Source organism: Physeter macrocephalus, chromosome 16 (genome assembly GCF_002837175.3).
Source record: "Physeter macrocephalus isolate SW-GA chromosome 16, ASM283717v5, whole genome shotgun sequence".
Lineage (NCBI taxonomy): Eukaryota > Metazoa > Chordata > Mammalia > Artiodactyla > Physeteridae > Physeter > Physeter macrocephalus.
In genome coordinates, this window is record NC_041229.1 from 85,969,569 (window position 1) to 85,987,786 (window position 18,218).

Below are 18,218 nucleotides of genomic sequence, written 5' to 3' on the forward strand. Positions count from 1 at the left end.
TGTTGGACCAAACGTTTTGCTGAGAACTAGAAAAACTGAACAACAAGAAAATTGGTTTCAAGGCTTTTGGAGAACCTCAAAGACAGTGAGAAGTGGCAGGGTTGGGGTGGGGGAAGGTTGGTCCAGAAGAACAGGGAAACTGAGAGTTTAGCCAGGGCTTTGGAGCCACCTTGTCTTTGAGGCAATTGCCACTTCTGAAAGCAAACATGAGGCTGAGAGGCCGAGAAGCTGAGCAAAGCTTTCAGCAGTACTACAGTGTTGAGAGAATTTTCCAAAATTGATGAAAACATCAAACCATAGATTTAAGAAGCACTATAAACCCCATGGAGAATAATTACAAAGAAAATCATTATCTAGACATATTACTGGAAAACTGCTGAAAATCAAAGACAAAGAGAAATCTTAAAAGCAGCCAGAGAAGGGGAAAAGCCACAGTCATCTTCAGAAGAAGAACAACAAGAGAGCTTCTTAACAGAACAATAGAACCTGGAAGAATGGTATCTCCAAGTGCTGACTAGAATTCTATATCCAGTGGATATATACTTCAAAAGTGAAGATGAAATAAATATATTTTTTGACAAAATAAAAAATCTGAAAATATTCAGCAATAGCATTCCCTCATTAAAAACAAAATAAAACAAAACAAGACAAAACAAAAAGGAATTCTTCAGGCAGAAGAAAAATTATCCCAGACGGAAGCATAAAGATTCAGGAAGAAATAAAGTGCAACCAGAAAAGGTAAATATGCAGGTAAATCTAAAATAATATTGAACATGTAAAATAATAATAATGTTTTCAAGGATATAAAATATGTTGAAAACTAAAATCACAAAACTATAATACAAAAGACAGGAGGAAGGTAATTGAAATTAAAGTATTCCAAGGTTCTTTCATTGTTCAGGAAGTGGTAAAAATACTAATTTACAATAGACTTTAAGTCAGAGACACATGTTTTAATCTCTAGGCTAATCACTAAAAAAAAGTTAGATAAATAAGAAAGGAAAGGGAGTATGGAATAAAAGATAATTAAGAAGAGTGCATAAAAGGAATACCTGCTCAGGTGGCACCAATATAAAATAGAAACATGGTATATTTACACTCAAATGTATTAGTAATTACATTAAATATAAACAGACTAAATAATCTAATTAAAAGACAGACTAACAGACCAGATGAAAAACAAAACACAATCATATACAAGAGGCACATCTTAAAGATGTAGATACGAAATGAAAGCTAAAATAGCTCTACTAAAATCATACAAAATAGACTTTAAGGCAAATAGCATTATTCGAGGTAATGGAGGACTTTTTGTAATGGCAAAAAGGTTAAATTCACTACACAGGCATTATAAGTTTAATTTTGTGCATCTAATAACACAGCTTCAAAATATATATTTTTTAATGACAGAATTAAAATGGGAAAAATATATATCTGTAATCATAATGGGTGATAGTATTAGTTTTCTACTGCCACAATCTTAGCCGCTTAAAAAACACTCATTTATTATTTCACAGTGTCTGTAGGTCAGAATTCTGGGCATGACTGAATTGGATCTTCTGTTCAGGTCCCACAAGGCTGAAATCATGGTGTTAACTGGGGCTGCTAGTGCACCTTATGCATCTTTTGCTTGGGGGTCTCTTCCAAACTCGCTGGTTGTTGGCAGAACTCAGTTCTTTGCAGTTGCAGGATTGAGGCTCTCTACCCTTAGAAGCCACCTGCCATTCCTTATCACCTGGCCCTCTCCACAACGTGCCAGTTTGCTTATTCATGACCTGTAGGAGACACACTCAGGCTTTGAATCTCTCTGACTTCTGGAAGGGCCCAGTTCCTTTTAAGGGCTCACCTGATTGGGTCAGGCCTGCTCAGGATAATTTCCTTTTTGATTAATGATTAATTCAAATGCAACTAATTTGGAACCTTCATTACATCTGTAAAACCCTTTTGTCATCTAATATGACCTAAGCACAAGACAGAAATCAATTATATCCATTGTACAACTCACACTCAAGGGGAAGCTATCATTATACCAGGCACGTACCACGGTGGGTGAGAATCTTGGGACCTATCTCAGAACTCTGCCTACCACAGTGAGAAATTTTAACATACCTGTCTCAGTAACTAACAGAACAAGGAGACCAAAAACCTCATTAAGAGTACAGAAGATTTGAATAAGATCAACAGTTTTTGCCTAATCATATACATAGTACTAAATGGCAACAATGGCAGAATATACATTCTTTTCAAGTATACATGGAACATTTGCCAAGATAAATTATATGCTGGACCACAGAACAAATCACAATAAATTTCAAATGACTGAACTCATACAGAGTATATTCTCTGATCATAGTGGAATAAAAATATAAATTACATTAAAAAGATTACTAAAAAGGCCCCCAATGTTTAGAAATCAAGCAATACATTTCTATATAATCCATGGGTCAAAGAAGAAATCACAAAATATTTTGAACTGCATGTTAATGAAAATACAGCATATTAAAACTTGTGGGATGAAGTTAAAGCTATGTTTAAAGGGAAATTTATACCCCTAAATGCATTTGAAGAAAACAAGGAAGGCTGAAAAATCTATGATCTAAGTAATCATCTCAAGTCAGGAAAAAAGTGACAGTAAAGTAAACTCAAAGAGAAGTAATCAGAGAAATTAATGAAATAAGAAATAAGAAATTAACATAGAGAGGATCGACAAAGGCAAAAGCCAGTTCTCTGAAAAGACTAATAAAACTGATTAGCTCCTACCTAGCAAAACTGATCCAGAATAACAGAGAGAAAGCACAAATAATATAAGAAATGGAAAGGTGAAATCACTAGAGATCCAACAAGCATTACGAAGAGGATAATTATGAAAAACTTTATGGCAATAAATTAGAAAATGTAGATGAAGTAGACAATTTCCTAGAAAAACACAACTTATCAAAACTGACATGAGACTAAGTAGAAAATCTGAGTAGTCCTAAATCTGATAGAGAAATTGAATCCTTAATTTAAAACCTTCCCACAATGAAAACTCCAGGATTGAATGCCTTCACTGGTATATTCTACTAATCATTTAAACAAGAAATAAGACCAAGCTTACATAAACTCTTCCAGGGAACAGAAAAAGAGGCAACACTTCCCGACTCGTTTACAAGGCCAGCATCATCTTGATACCAAAACCTGACAAGAACATTGCAAGAAAGGAAAATTACAGGCCAAACTCTCTCATGAGCATAGATGTAAAAACCCCAAATACTAGCAAATCAAATCCAACAATACATAAAAAAGATAATACATTCCAAGCAAAGTAAGTTTATTCCAAGAATGCAAAATTGGTTTAACATTCAGAAAATCAATCAATGTAATTCAGAGCATTAACAGAATGAAGTAGAAAAATCATATGATAATGACAAGGCTGGAAAGGCATTTGATAAAACTCAATTATCTGTTTAAAATACAAAAACAAAAAACCCTTTTCCCAAACTAGGATCAGAAGGGACTTTCTTCAACATGCTAAAGAGTGTCTACTAAAAATCTACAGCAAACATCATCTTTAAAGGAGAAATGTTGAAAGCTTTCCCTCTGCAGTCAGAAAGATAAGGATACTCACTATTATCATTTCTATCCAACACTGCACTGAAGGCTCTAGCCAGTTCAATAAAGCAAGAAAAATAAAGAAATGACACACAGGGATTAGAAAGCTAGAGATAAAACTATCATTCTACATCCTTAAAGAAATGCAAATTAAAATCACCACTACACACCCACTAGAAGGGCTAAAATAAAAAGAACGACAACATTAAAGTGCTAGTAGGAGTGTAAAGCGGTAAAACCACTTTGGAAAATTAACAGTATCTTCTGAAGTTTAATACAAGCATACTATACAACCCAGCAAACGCAATCCTAGATATTTACCTGATAGAAATATACTCATATGTACATCAAAAATGATTTACAGCATTATTTGTAATAGTCAAAGACTAGAAACAACCCAAATATCCAACAACAGTAGAATGAATGTATAAATTGTGGTCTAATCATATAATGGAGTATTTATACTGTAACAAAAATGAACAAAATACTGTTACACACAACACTGCTGAATCTCACAAATGAAACAGAAATAATTCACGCAAAAAACATACTTAATCATGCCAATTATAAAAAGTTCAAAAAGAGAGAAAACTACTCAGTGGCATTAGCAATCAGGATAGTGGTTACCCCTGAGAAAGACAGAGGGTTCTAGGTACACATAATTATTCTACTTCTTGACCTGATGGGTGTTACAGTGGGCATGTTCACCTTGTGACAATTCACTGAGTTGTAAACTTATGATCTGTGCACATTTCTATAGGCTGGTTAACATCACTAGTGATAGGCTGTGGATATCACATACCCCCAGCTATGTGATGAGAGAGACACCTCACCTCGCTGGTAACCTGAAAACACATTACTCCAGTCTAATTGTGAGTAATACTTTAGACAAAGTCAGTTTGAGGGACATTCTTCAAAACACCTGACCAGTACTCCTTCAAACTGTCAACGGTGTGAAAGACAAAGAAAGACAGACCAGAAGACACTAAGGAGACATGACAACTAAATGCAATGTAGTATTCTGGATTGGATGCAGGAATTGAAAAAGGATTCCACTGATGGAAAATCTGGTGAATTCTGAATAAAGTCTAGAATTTAGTTAGTAATAAGGTGCCAGTGAAGACTTTAGTTTGACAAATGTCCCATGGGTTGGTACATTATGGGAAACTGAAACTGGGTGAGGGGTGTACAGAAATTCTCTGTACTATCTTTGCAACTGTCTTGTAATCTAAAATTACTACAAAATGAAAAGTTTATTTTTTTAAAAAGTTCAATACAAAAGAAAACAAGCTGAATAGCTGCCTGAACCAGAAGGTGAATGAGAAAAAAACCACTAATATTTATATAGTTAGTGCTACACGTCGGACATTTAACATGTAACATTAAGAAACCAAGAATTTCTTGAAAAGAGAGAGCAAGGCAGAAAAAAAAGTAAAATAACAACAAGCAAACATGGAAAAAGACAAATATAAGGAAATACATTTAGAGGGGCATCCTACTATAATAGAATTTGGGAGCCAGACAGACCAGGGTCAAATCTCAGCTCTACCAATTACAGCTGGCTTTCTGTATCCGGATGTGGAACTCAAGGATACAAAGGGTCAACTATGGGACTTGAGCATCTGCATATTTCAATATCCTCAGCAGGTCCTGAAACCAATCCCCCGTGGATACCAAGGGATGACTAGACTGACTGTGATCTCTGGCAAGTTATTTCATCTCTTTAATCCAGTTTCCTCACCTGCAAAACAGAAGATAATACCACCTACCCAAGAGAATTACAGTGAGGATTAAATAAGCTTCATGTGCTTAATAAAGTGCTTTCCTGACATACAATAAGTGTTTATATACTTCCCTTGCCCCCAGCTTATTTGTATGAGGAAGCAGTGAAAAGATTACTAGGAACCAAGAAACCTAGATTAGAGTTCTATCTCTGTTACTCACTAGCTATGGGACCCTGAATAAGTCACCTAAACTCTCTGAGCCTCTTCCTTCACCTGTAAAATGAAAGGGCTGGTATAAATCAGGGATCCACAAACTACAGCCTGCAGGCCAAATCCTGGCCTGAGGCCTATTTCCATAAATAAAGTTTTCTTGGAACATTGCCACACCCATTTGTTGTTATATTGTCTATGGCTGCTTTCCCACAATAGCAGAGTTAAATAGTTGTGACAGAGGCCATTTGTCCCTCAAAGCCTAAAATATTTACGATCTGGTCATTTAAAGAAAAAGTTTGCTAATCCCTGGTCTAAATGATCTCTAAAAGTCCCTTCTGACTTTAAAATTTTAAGCCAATACTTAAGGTTAATATGAAATTCAAAGATATATGATATATATCATGAGATAGATTGGTAGAATGTACATCAATATACTATAATTTCAAGATATTTAATAAAAATTTTCCCAAACCCAGTGCCTATTTGCTTTCCAAGTTTCCTTCCTATCTGTGATCTCTATACCCTTGAAACTGAGTCAGGGACTATGGCCCCTGAGATGAGCAGCTAGTTTCCTGATTCAGTCCTAAAACTCATAGGTCTACATTAATAGAATCCCCAGCTTTCTAGATATCAGAGCCTTTGTCCTATTCCAATTCATGGCAAAGACCCCAGAGAACTGGCACCTGGGAGTAAAACAGGGGCTGACAAGGAATTCTCTGACAACCTCACCTTCAACCATTAAGTACAAAACAGTGAGCAGGGAGCCTGGGAATAGCAATCGAGTGTCCCCTCAAAAAATTAAAAAAGAAAAAAAAAAAGAAAAAGGAAAAAGGAAGAAGCTGCTATGTATCCTTAGTTTCTTCCTTTCCTGGTAGCTCTGTGCCTCAAAGGAGAACCTTGTCTATATTCCCATATTCCAAATATTCTAATATTAGACTAGCTCTCTAAGACTCCTAAGACATTCTAAACAAAATAGGATAGGTCTTCTTCTCTCCCTTCAACAGCTGGTAAGACCACATCTCTGGAGTCAGGCCTATATTCAAATCCTGGCTCTGCTCTCCTTCGTGATGGCAAACAACTTACTTAGACTTTTATGTCTCAGGTAGCTCACCTATAAAATGAGAATAGTAATTACCTACCTTATAGGATTTTGGCAACTTAAATGGAATAATATACAGTACTTGGCTTAGTACCTAGCTTTGTGTTTAGTAAATATCAGCTATTGCAAACCCGTACATATTTTACTTATCATTACCAAATACCTATTTTCTGAATTATTTTCCTCTTGAAATTATTTAACCCCACACACCAAGTGGATAATATTTTTCTTTTCTTCCAAGGAAAAAAGCTATTAAAAATATTAATCAAGGGTACTTTCTTTCAAAGCTGTACTCTCTCTGCCAAATCATTCTTTCTTCTACCTCCTAGCAATTCAGTTTTAAGTACCTGGTCATGCAATCATGATTTGTATGAAATTCATATTTGCATGGAAACGTACAGCAGAAATGTGAAATGTAAAAGGAATGCCGTTTCAAAAGAGTCCTTAGTTCAAAAGGTACACATTTGAGAAGAACTGATCCCAATTTCAGCTTAGCAAAACCAAAACACATATAAAATTCCTTTTAGTGGAGAAACTTGAAAAAAACTTGGAGGCTAAAGCAGATAAGTAGCAATATATCTGCAATCCATTTATGTATTTCTTGGGCATAAACCTAAAAATCAAAGTAATGGGAAATAGCTTATTAATATTTCTTGCCAAAATTGGACAATAATAGTATAGTAGAGACAGCATAGATTCTAGGGTCAAATAGACCTCAGTTCAAATCTTAGTTTTCATTATTCTGTAAATGTCAAAATAGGGACAAAAGTTTTCCCTACTCTATTATGCTGCTCCTACATGCTTAAAGACCCAGTCTGTAATATTTGGTCTTTCAAATATTAGATTGTCAGATAAATATTTACTTGTACTAAAAAGAGGGAAGAGGGTTGATACAGCAGGCAATTTTTCAATTAAAAAAAAAAGCCTTTTAAAAGAAATTACAAGTTATCCTCAAGCAACAATAACATTACTAGTTTCTTTATGTAAAACAAATGTAAGGATAAAAAGAAGCTTTCACTTCTAATAATCATGTGGATGCTGAGGTAGGCAAAAATCGGGCAAGCACTAGAACCAGGGTCCTTTTAGCAAATGAGGCTTTCTATGTGCTTGACCAAATGTGAATGGTGAATTACAGATAATGCTGGATTAGCACAGATGAGCACAGATGATAGAAACCCAGTTATTTAACCCATTCATACTATGAAACTAAAATGGGGAAGGGAGACCCTGCATTCCCAATACCTTTCAGAGATAAAACCATACGAGGACATCTGGGTTCCAAATATTTCTTGAGATCATCCCAGGCCTTTTTAATAGCAGCATAATGGTCAATATATCTTCCTACATCAGAGTAAGTATCAATGAAGAGGGATTTCCAACACTGGTTCTTCTGTGTTTTCTCTTCCCTAAATAGATTTAAAAAATAAAATTAAAAATCTCTTGAAATGAAATTAGCATATATTTTAGACACTTATACCAACATACTTTATTGGGAATTTGTGGTTACTTCTGTCTTTTCATTTATTGTAGCTACAGATGAAGACTAGATAACAAGAAGTGACACATACATCAAAAAATTTAACAAGTTACTGCTGGCATGGTGGGATTATGAGTCACTTATTTTCTTACTTTCTACTTATTTTTTTTCTAAGTCTCTAATCCTTGATAAGATATAATGTGAATAGTATATGGGATATGAATTTCAACTTAATCCTAAAAACATACCAGTTATACAATTTTTAAACATATATTTAATTTTTCTATTTTAGAGAATATTTAGAATCTAATGATACAATAAGATTAATCTAACTTATCTACATTGGATTAGCTAGAGAATCATATAGCATATCAAAGGAATCACACGATTCAACATTCCTATTTGGCACAATTCCACAAGCATTTACTGTCTACTTAGCCACTGAGGACATTAAAAGTAAGGCACATTTTTTGCCTTCAAAAATGTATCATCTAATCAGGGAGAAAGAAGGAAGTATAAATTTAAGAGTCAGAAGTGGTACAGGATAAGGCAGCCAGAAAGGGCCTTAAGATAACATACTGATGAGGTTGACCTTATCCTGTAGGGAATGGAGAGCCACTGAAGAGTTTTAACAGGAGAGTTAAAAGAGCAGAATTGTGGTTGTGGTTTGGGAAGGGTGTACACTAGAGCCACAGAGATGGACTGGAAGGGTTTTGCAAGCAGTCTTGGTAAGAGATGATGAACTGAGCCAAAACTGTGGTGGCTAGATGAAATGAGAAGAAAGATTCAAGAAATATATAGGGGCGAAAATCAGAAAAGCTTGGTAATTGAATGAATGTAGGGACAGAAGGAGAAAAGAGATCTAGAATGATTCCTGTTTCTGGCTTGGAGGGCGGGATGGATGGTACTGCTATGAAGATATGAATGCAGGAGGATCAGGTTTAGGGATGCAGAAAAGAACAACTCAGGGTGTTGTATATATGTGCGTGCGTTTTTCGGGGTGGGGGCAGTGGTGGAAGGGAAGTATCTTTTTATTAATCTAAGTAATATACACATATGTTATTAAAACCAAAAAGTACTGAAGAACTTAAGATGAAAAACTAGGCAGTCTCCTGTTCTAAGTCCAACCTCTCAAAGGAATCTTTAGTTATTTCTGAAAGTTATCTCTATAATTCTAAATGTTTATGCCTCTAGTTCTTGGTTTATCTATTTATATCTATCTACTGATACCCCAAAGTAAAAAGTCAGGATGAAGCAATACTTAAAATTCCCTCTTCCTCATTCTTCCTCCTCCCAATGTTTGGAGGCTCTGTTATTAATTTTTAGTTCTATTGAGTAGCTTGCAGCTTTAAATAATATACTTAAACCTCTATTTCTTGCTTCACCAACTTCCGTCACTACCTGACTCCCCTCAACCTAAGAAAAAGATACGAGCAATCCTACCCTCTTTCATCCTTCCCAACTCCCACCTTCTGTCATCTACCCTTTTATTCTATCAAATTATTAAAATTTACTGAATTCAGTGAACCCTGTGGGTCATGCAATGGAAAGATCCAGCAGACGGTTGTGCAAAGAAATCTGGAGCTCAGTGGGAATGTTAGGGATGGACACTCAGGTTTGGGAGTTAGAAGCATACAAGTAGTCTCTACAAAGTGCAACAGTGCATGCAGGAGACTTCACAGAGAGAGGAGTAGTGAGCCAAGGGCAGCAACTTGGAGAACACCTGCATCTACTGTCAAGCACAAGAAAGGCCACCAAAGGAGTTAAAGAGACAAGGGTTAGAGAGGAGAATCAGGATAGACTAGCATTAATGAAAGCCAAGGGCCAAATTTCAAGAATACATTTCCCAAATACTCACTCAGATATCAGCCAGTATTTTTTGCAATGCCTCCTCCACAGCGGATCATGACTTGATAGCTGGCTAAGTCTTCGACTGACATAGCAACAACTGGCAGTAATCAGATTCACGGTTAGTATAAAAGAAAACAAGAAAACAATTTAAAAGTAAAGATAAAAATATTCAATGTTAAGTTTTGTTTTATTCCTTTTGCTTTTCTGCCACTATCTACCTTTACACCTGCAAAACCATCTTTTCTAAAACCTGTTTAACATGTTAGCTAGTATAATTACCTTGTGAGTAGTGAAATCTTAACTATTTGAGTTCACAAACCACAAAATGTCTACAATTGTAATTTTCATACGAAAGTCTATAAAACACATAAACCATTGGAGTTAATTTCAAATCAAAGAGCTTTCCTATATTTATTATTGGGGCAGCAATCATTTCTACATATAGAAACGTTATTCAGGTGTAAACAAAGTGCTTTTTCTTTTTAAGATCTGTGAGACATTTGATATTAAATACACAGGGCTTTTGTCTGTTCTAATTTTTTCTTAACAGAAAAAAATATTACAGCCAAAAACACTTTTTAACTATAGCAACTATTGGAAAGCCCACCTATAAAAGGTGTCAGATTCTCAACAATTCTGATTCAATATCCATAGCTATTCAAGTTAGTATCAGCTGCTCAAAAATTTGGAATGTTAGAAACAAATAATTTTCTTTTTATGCAGAGATTTCTAACACAATAGTGCTTGAATCCTGTAAATCCTACCCTACATAATTAATGTGCAAAAAGAATGAACTTAAGATTTAAAAAAATGCATTTCTATCCTTTCAGAAGAGAAATCACAAGTTATAGAAAGTAGGTATAAAAGATTTCACTTGGGCAATAGCTAGTCAATAAAGGGAATCTTAAATCACATGGGATTTGTCAAGGCCATAAGTGGGGCATGTTCAAAAACAACTGATGGTAAACAGATTAGCCTTTGTTCATTTTTCAGATCTTATACAAACATAATTCTCATCCTTTTCTGCCAAGCTCAGGAGATGCCCAAACTAACATTTTGCAAACATAGGAATCCTTCCAGTTTTGTGAATTCGGAGTCCATCACTGTCCCAAGAGTTAACATAAAAGAATCTCTGGAATATGCACCAAAGGTGATTTTTGATGCAAGTCAAGGATGAAAACTACTATCCTAGAGCTTCTGACTCAGGTGGCATGGGGTGAGATCTGTACCTCAGGCATGTTGTATATTTAAAAAGTGCCACATGTAATTCTGATACACAGTGAGATTCAAACTATGCAGTTTATATTACATAATGATCCCAATGGACTAATTCAATCCAACCCAATCCAGTTCAGCAAACATGTACCATAACCTTCAGAGCTTAGCAATGGGCAGGACACCTGACAAATCTGGGCTATAAACTACAGGAAAGAAGTTGCAGTACACTGGAAACTTTTCTGTGGATAAAATTCTATGGCATTTGTGTCAACATTCCTGGGCTAAGGGATGCCCAGATAGCTGATTAAACATTATTTTTTAAAAAATATTTATTTATTTATTTATTAGCTGCGTTGGGTCTTCGTTGCTGTGTGCGAGCTTTCTTTAGTTGTAGTGAGTGGGGGCTACCCTTCGTTGTGGTGCGCGGGCTTCTCATTGCGGTGGCTTCTCTTGTTGCGGAGCACGGGCTCTAGGCGCGCGGGCTTCAGTAATTGTGGCTCGTGGGCTTCAGTAGTTGTGACTCGTGGGCTCTAGAGCGCAGGCTCTATAGTTGTGGCGCACAGGCTTAGTTGCTCCGCGGCATGTGGGATCTTCCGGGACCAGGGATCGAACCCGTGTCCCCTGCATTGGCAGGCGGATTCTTAACCACTGCGCCACCAGGGAAGCCCCTAAAGATTATTTCTTGATGTGTATGTGAGATGTTGCCAGAAAAGATTAGCATTTGAATTGGTGGACTAAGTTAGCCAGATGGCCCTCCCCAATGTGGGTTGGCACCTTCCAATCATCGAGGGCCTGAATAGAACAAAAAGGCAGAGGAAGGTTGAATTTGCTCTCTGCCTGATGGCTAAGTTGAGACACTGATCTTCTCCTCTTCTCCTGCCCTTGGCACTCCTGGTTCTCAGGCCTTCAGACCCAGACTGGGATCTACATCATCAGCTCTCCAGCTCTCAGCCCTTTAAACTATACCACCAGCTTTCTTGGGTCTCCAGCTTGCATTTGGCAGTCTGTAGGACTTCTCAGCCTCTATAATTCATGAGCAAATACCTTATAAAAAGCCATACACACACACACACACTCTCTCTCTCTCTCTCTCTCTCTCTCTCTCTCTCTCTCTCTCTCTCTCTATTGGTTCTGCTTCTCTCCAGAACCCTAATACAGTATTCAACTCAGTTCACTTCCACAAACATTTATGGAGGGATCACTTCTGTTTAAAATGTTGATTACTACCAAAAGCATTTAAAATAAATTCCGATCTCCTCACCTTGTTTTACAAGGTCCTGCATGATCTCACTAGTCTCTTCTCAAGCCTCTCTGCCTGTGAATCATTCCCTAATTCCTGCAACACCAGTCTTCTAGCTCCTCCAACAGGCTATGCTATTGTCCAATCAGCTTCTGCAAACACCGTTCCTTCTGCCAGGACTGCTCTATGTTATCCGTCATATATGGCAGCTCCTTCCAATTTGAATCAATTCCTTAACAGACCAACTGGTTCACTTCCTTCATAGCACACAGCAGCTCTTGTAATTAACGCACTTATTTGTTTTCCATCTTGCCCGCTAGACTGTAAGCTTATGAGAGAGGCCTTGTCTGTCTTGTTCACTATTGTTTCCCCAACATTTAATAGGCTGGCACACAGCAGGCACTCAAAAAAAGAAAATCTGTTGAATAAATGTTGACTGCAAAGATAAACAAGACAGTCTTTACATTTAAGAAATGCATAATCTATCTGGTATGGTAAATACCTCTCCTTCTGCAGAGGAAGGAGAAAGGTAGAGATTGGACTCTGGAGAGGGGGTCCTTAAAGGAATTCCATCTTGCCAGGTTCAGAAGAAGGGGGCACGGCATTCCAGGCAGCGTCAGGAGTTTAAGCCACAGAACAAAAAAACACAAGTGTGCTGGCACAGGTCTATTTGGCCAGAGTAGACTATGCCAAATAATAAGGGCCTTAAATGCTCCCAGAAGTTTAGGTTATAATCTGTAAATAACAAAGGGGCATTATAGGTTTTTAAGGAGGATGACAGCCAGATCTGTCTTAGAAAAATCACTCTGGGAGCAATGTGGCCCACAGATCAAAAAGTGTGTGTGTATGTGTTAGATTTCTAAAAGGCTATAGCAACAGAATATTTCAGATGAAAATAGTTTGGAACTGTAACAGCCTTTTCGAAAGAAAAAGATAAACTTTATTACAAGCCTGAGTAGAGAAAAATTTGTTTTCTAGAAAAATAAAAGTGTTACAGGTACTAATATAGATAGCAGCCAAAAACTGGAATTATCCCTCTGTCACCACTTAGCTAGACCAACCAACAGCTACCAGTAACTTCAAGAAGGCTGTATTTCTAAAAGGATCCCTGACAACACAGGGTACAAGCAGCAAACGACTAAAATCCAATGGTTAATCCAAAAAACAAAACAAAACAAAACGAATCTCGCCTACCTATCCTTAAGAGGGCGATTCTGCCTCCTTTGCAAATATATGTGGTGGCACAAGAAAGACCCATGCCACCAGCTGTCAAGGGTGTAAACAGCGCCATTTCTTCCACCATCCCAGACGGTCCCAAGCGCTGAAGGAACTGGGCATTTAACCACCCCTACCAGCAACCGGTGTTTATTTTTGGAACAGATGCCGTTAACTTGGGAAACCCAAAGCATACAGGAGAGAAGATGGTCACCTGTACCGCACCACCGGAAGTCAGTACCAAAACACAAAATCCAACATGCAACCATGAGAAGGAAGGCTGAAAGCGAAACAATTATCTAGCACAGAAGTCCCAAAGTGAGCCCTGCCAGATATTACGTTGCCGCATAAGTCGCACCCAGGGGTCAGGGGGTCGCCTGGCTCCTCTCCGGCGTCCCACCTGCCCACTTTGGCGCCTGACTCTGAAGGCTCCTGGCCCAGGCAGAGAAGAGCGCTCGGCCCGGACGGGGACTTTTCCAAAGCGGCCAGGGCTGCCCTTAGCGGGCAAAGACCGCGGGGGCCGGGAGGTGCGGGGCGCTGGGGTCCGCGCGGCGGCAGCGGGGAGCAGTTGGCCCCCCCTTCCAACTGGGCCTCGCCAAGGCCTGGGAGAGAGAGCTGTTGTCGCTCCTCAGGCCTGGGCCCGGGACGGGAGGAAGACCTCAAGGCGGGGCCCTTTCCGCCCCGGTCTCGCCCCTGCCCCCGGGTGGCTCTGCAGGATCAGGGCGGCCCTGGCGTCACCTCCTGGCTGTCATGGGAGTCCAGGTCCTGTCGGCGAGCCGGGCCTCCGTCCCTCTTGCCTTACGCCTCCTCCCCCACCCGTGACCCCACCCCTGCCGTGCGCATCGTCCCATTACTTGATTAGGTCCCGGTAGTCCAAGAAGGATAAGATAAGGAGCAGGGGATCGGTGGGCAGCGATTCTAGGGTCAGGGGCGCCGACTCGGTCTCCACGGCCGCCATCTTGCCTGGCCCAGTGCAGGCCTGGCCCCGCCCCGGCCCCGCCCCCTCCGCCACCGCCCTCGCCGTTCCCTAGCCGATCGCACAGGTTTGTTGTGTAACCGACAGGATAGCCCCGCCCACTGGGAGGCCGATGGGCGGCTCCCTGGAAGGCTCCGCCCACCGCCCTGCGGGTCAAGGGCCCGCGCGGTGGCGTCCGTCTAAGTCTCGGGTACCTCTTCAAACAAGCTGCGCCAGCTCTGCCAGGTGCTCACATGCTCACCCTTAGATCTCCCGGTCTCTCTCCTCCCATTCCGGTCCCTAAACTTGCCCAGCCTGGACCCCTATGAGCCTTTATTACTAAATCTGCTTGGGTCACTCCAGCCCCTCATGCGAAGTTTTACATCCGGTATCCTCGAAACGTGCCCCCAAATCTCACAGTAAGTTCTCTCTCTGCCCTTGGCCCCCAAATCCATCGCTTCTCTTCGTTTTCCGACCTAAAAATTCCTCATTTCTCCGTTCAGCTTCCCTCGCCCGGCGTGTCCCTTGAACAGAGCAGGAACCTTGTCGGCTCTGTAGTGGGCAGAGTTGGGAATCAACTAGAGGCTCTTCTTCCAAACTAGGGAGATGGTCGTTGAGGGCATAATTTTAACACCCTCCCAAGTAAACGGTGCATGGGGTCTGAATCTAAGGGTCAGCCGCTCTCAATTAGGTTGTCACGGTTATTTTTCAGCCTATTAGGGCAATGCAAAGCGTATATTAAATGGATTATTTTTTTTTTTTTTGCCAAGATTTAATCTCGGAGGGTTAAGTACTTCCCGTGTGAAGGGATGGGTTGAGACCCGGCTGGGCTTGATTGAGGCACATGATGGCCACTGTTCAGCTTAGACAAGATGGTATTAAAATGGGGGTGGGAGACGTGTCATGGATTGTGAGCTAAGGAATGCATCACTTACCAGATTTCTTCTTTTCCGTTTCTTTCCAAAGGCAATATGGTGTAAGCAGCTGTGGGGAGTCTGGTCAGACACGAACTTCACACATCTGTTATTTACTAGAAGTGAGATGGTGGACTAGTTAACTATACCTAAGTTCTATGAGCTTGTTTACTCTAAAAACCAACCATTCCCTAAAGTGGTTTATGGATGCTGACAAAGATTTGTGTGAAGTGCCTGGCTAGATATTCAATAAATGTTAATTTCCCAAGCCTAAGTATATATCCATCACTAAGTTTTCCAAACTCTTCCACATCCTGGAGAAAGTTTTCTCCTAACTATCTGGAAAAGTGGAAATGATTCTACCCCTCCCATCCCACCCACCCCCAACAATAAAACACTCCATTTCCTCTATTCACCATGCCATTAATGCTTTATAATTATGGTTTTGTCTAATTTTATAACCCCTGTCCTCCCCCCACCCACTGTATTAATTACATTTTTTATTTTCTGTGTCTTATGATTTTTTTGTGTGTTTTTTTTTTTTGTGGTACGCAGGCCTCTCACCGCTGTGGCCTCTCCCGCCGCGGAGCACAGGCTCCGGACGCACAGGCCCAGCGGCCATGGCTCACCGGCCGGCCCAGCCGCTCTGCGGCACGTGGGACCCTCCCGGACCGGGGCACGAACCCGCGACCCCTGCATCGGCAGGCGGACCCTCAACCACTGCGCCACCAGGGAAGCCCTCTTATGATGTTTTGACATCCTAAAAATCCTGCTGGCTGGGGAGAGACTGCTACCCCCTCCCCCCAGGGCTAGCTAGTTCCTAAAGATAGCAAACAACTTACATGGACACACCTCTCATATGCAAGCCAGCCACCCCCTTTATCTAACTGTCGCACACCGAGCCACTATTTCCCCTGCCTGAATTGTCTCAGGGCTAGGTACCAGGCAATGAGAGAACACCTCTAAGGCCCAAAGCCCAGCATTTATTGTTCAAATTAGCCAATCCCAAGCTGATTACTCTGCCCTGCCCAGTGCAAACTCCAATAAAGGCTCTGGCCTAAATTTGCCTCTTGCTTCTGCTTCCGCCTCCTGACCCAAACCTGATGCTTCCACTGGGAACCTTCACAGTGTCGTGTGCCCCTTTCTCTAGGGAAATGTAATAAAAATCTTCTTTCAAAGGCACTGGTCTTGCCATGTCGTCACTCAGTCACCTTCATAAACTAAAATCCCACACAGGTAAAATGAGAGCCACCCAGCAAAAACCGAAAACTAAAAACAAAACAAAACCCTCTGCTTACATCTCTGTATTTCCAAACTATTCATGCACATATTTAGAGTGTTCATTGAACTGGATTCAGGTCAGTTGTTCCCTGTTTGTCCCTCTCAGCAGGCTGTAAACTCTCAGTCTTTTTCATCCTTGTAACCCCAAGGCCTCTCTACAACAAGTAGAAGATTTATGTTCAGGTTGAATGGATGAAGACAGAACTGTCATTTCTGTTTACAAGGGAACCTTGCCTGTTGATACAGGTAAATGCTTATAAAGGCATTTGATTCTAATTCATGTTTGTCTCTATTTCTCCCTCAGATGGGCTACTTTGCTTGTTTTAAATCGAAAAACTGGTAGGAGTTTCAAGTAGACTGCATTTGCTTCTGCTATCCTATTGCATTTTCCTTCCCTTTGGACTTGGTCCAGTTATGACCTAATGAGAAGACCAGAAGTGTGAAGTTAATCTGAAATGGCCAGGATTAATGTGAGGCAAGATTTGCGCTCACCTGGGGCACAAAATTTAAGGGAGTACCAAAAAGCCAATAATCAAGATGATGTTAATATTTTAATACAATACTTTAAAAAAATTAATGCAAAAACCCATGATGAACAAAATCTTAAACAAAAACAGGATCCCACAGTGCTATGCAAGCCATATTGGAGCCTAAGGCAAAGGGAAAAATATGTGCATTTAAATATATGTTTTTATGTCTTTTCAAATGGTTATTTTTTTCCTATAAAAAGGAAAAAAGGAGGGGGTGCTCAGGCAGGGGACTTGCTTCTCCCATGTGGCAGGGCTCAGAGCTCTTGCCATCCTTGGGGAGTGACATCAGGTTGCTGGCCCCTGCTGTGACGGCCCACACCTCCCCGGGGAAGTGGTCCCAGCCCAGGCTCCATTTCTCTCCCCAACATGGTAGGAAGCAGGTAGAGGAAGTTGGGGGAGCAATGTAGCTGAGCAGGACCCAGGACAGCCCTTTCCTGGGCTGTGGCTTCCTGTTACCACCCCCCATACCCCAATCATGGCTGGAAAGGGGTAGGAAGAGGAAGCCAGGACTTGGCTATTTGGGTCCCCTGGGCTAAGGTTGAGGGTGAGGGCTCCATAGCCTTTGTGCCTTGGTGGGAGAAACAGTTTCTCCGAGTCTGCTAATTGTTTTGGAAGCTAGTCTCTAAAGGGCATGGAAGGATTTCACCAAAACAGAATTAGCTTGCCATTAATATTCCTATGGTAGATCAGAAAGCACAAGGTTCTGGAAGAAGAGTTCATGTGTGGCATAAAAAAAAAGATTTCTCTATTCTCTCAGGAATAGAGATAATGCCTGAGAAATAAATATACTTACATGTTCTCTTTAGAAGCCCAGTGTCGCCTTCACTGGCAAGCAGTTTTTAGTGCACAGTGCCTACCTCCTTACACATGATTACACCTTAGCTTCAAGGTTCCCATTGGCTGTTTTGGT

General features: G+C 40.2%; 1 protein-coding gene and 1 long non-coding RNA gene across 5 annotated transcripts in view; one reads left to right on the forward strand and one right to left on the reverse strand.

The window, feature by feature from the left end:
* Positions 1-14,621, reverse strand: part of FBXO3 (F-box protein 3) — a 32,015-nt gene extending 17,394 nt beyond the window's left edge. For all 4 annotated transcript variants that reach the window (XR_008619597.1, XM_007118260.4, XM_028501245.2 and 1 more), the window contains exons 1-3: positions 14,483-14,621; positions 9,963-10,052; positions 7,870-8,033 (exon numbers count right to left, since the gene is read on the reverse strand). Coding sequence is in view for 3 of the 4 variants with exons in the window: in XM_007118260.4 (XP_007118322.1) it covers positions 7,870-8,033; positions 9,963-10,052; positions 14,483-14,586 (358 nt within the window). In the remaining variant the exon portion in view is untranslated. The remainder of the gene's footprint in view (positions 1-7,869; positions 8,034-9,962; positions 10,053-14,482) is intronic.
* A 102-nt stretch (positions 14,622-14,723) lies between these two features.
* On the forward strand, positions 14,724-16,624 carry LOC129391379 (uncharacterized). The gene is made up of 3 exons (XR_008615391.1): positions 14,724-15,002; positions 15,550-15,619; positions 16,053-16,624. It is a non-coding gene; the product is annotated as an uncharacterized lncRNA (long non-coding RNA).
* Positions 16,625-18,218: the final 1,594 nt, after the last annotated feature.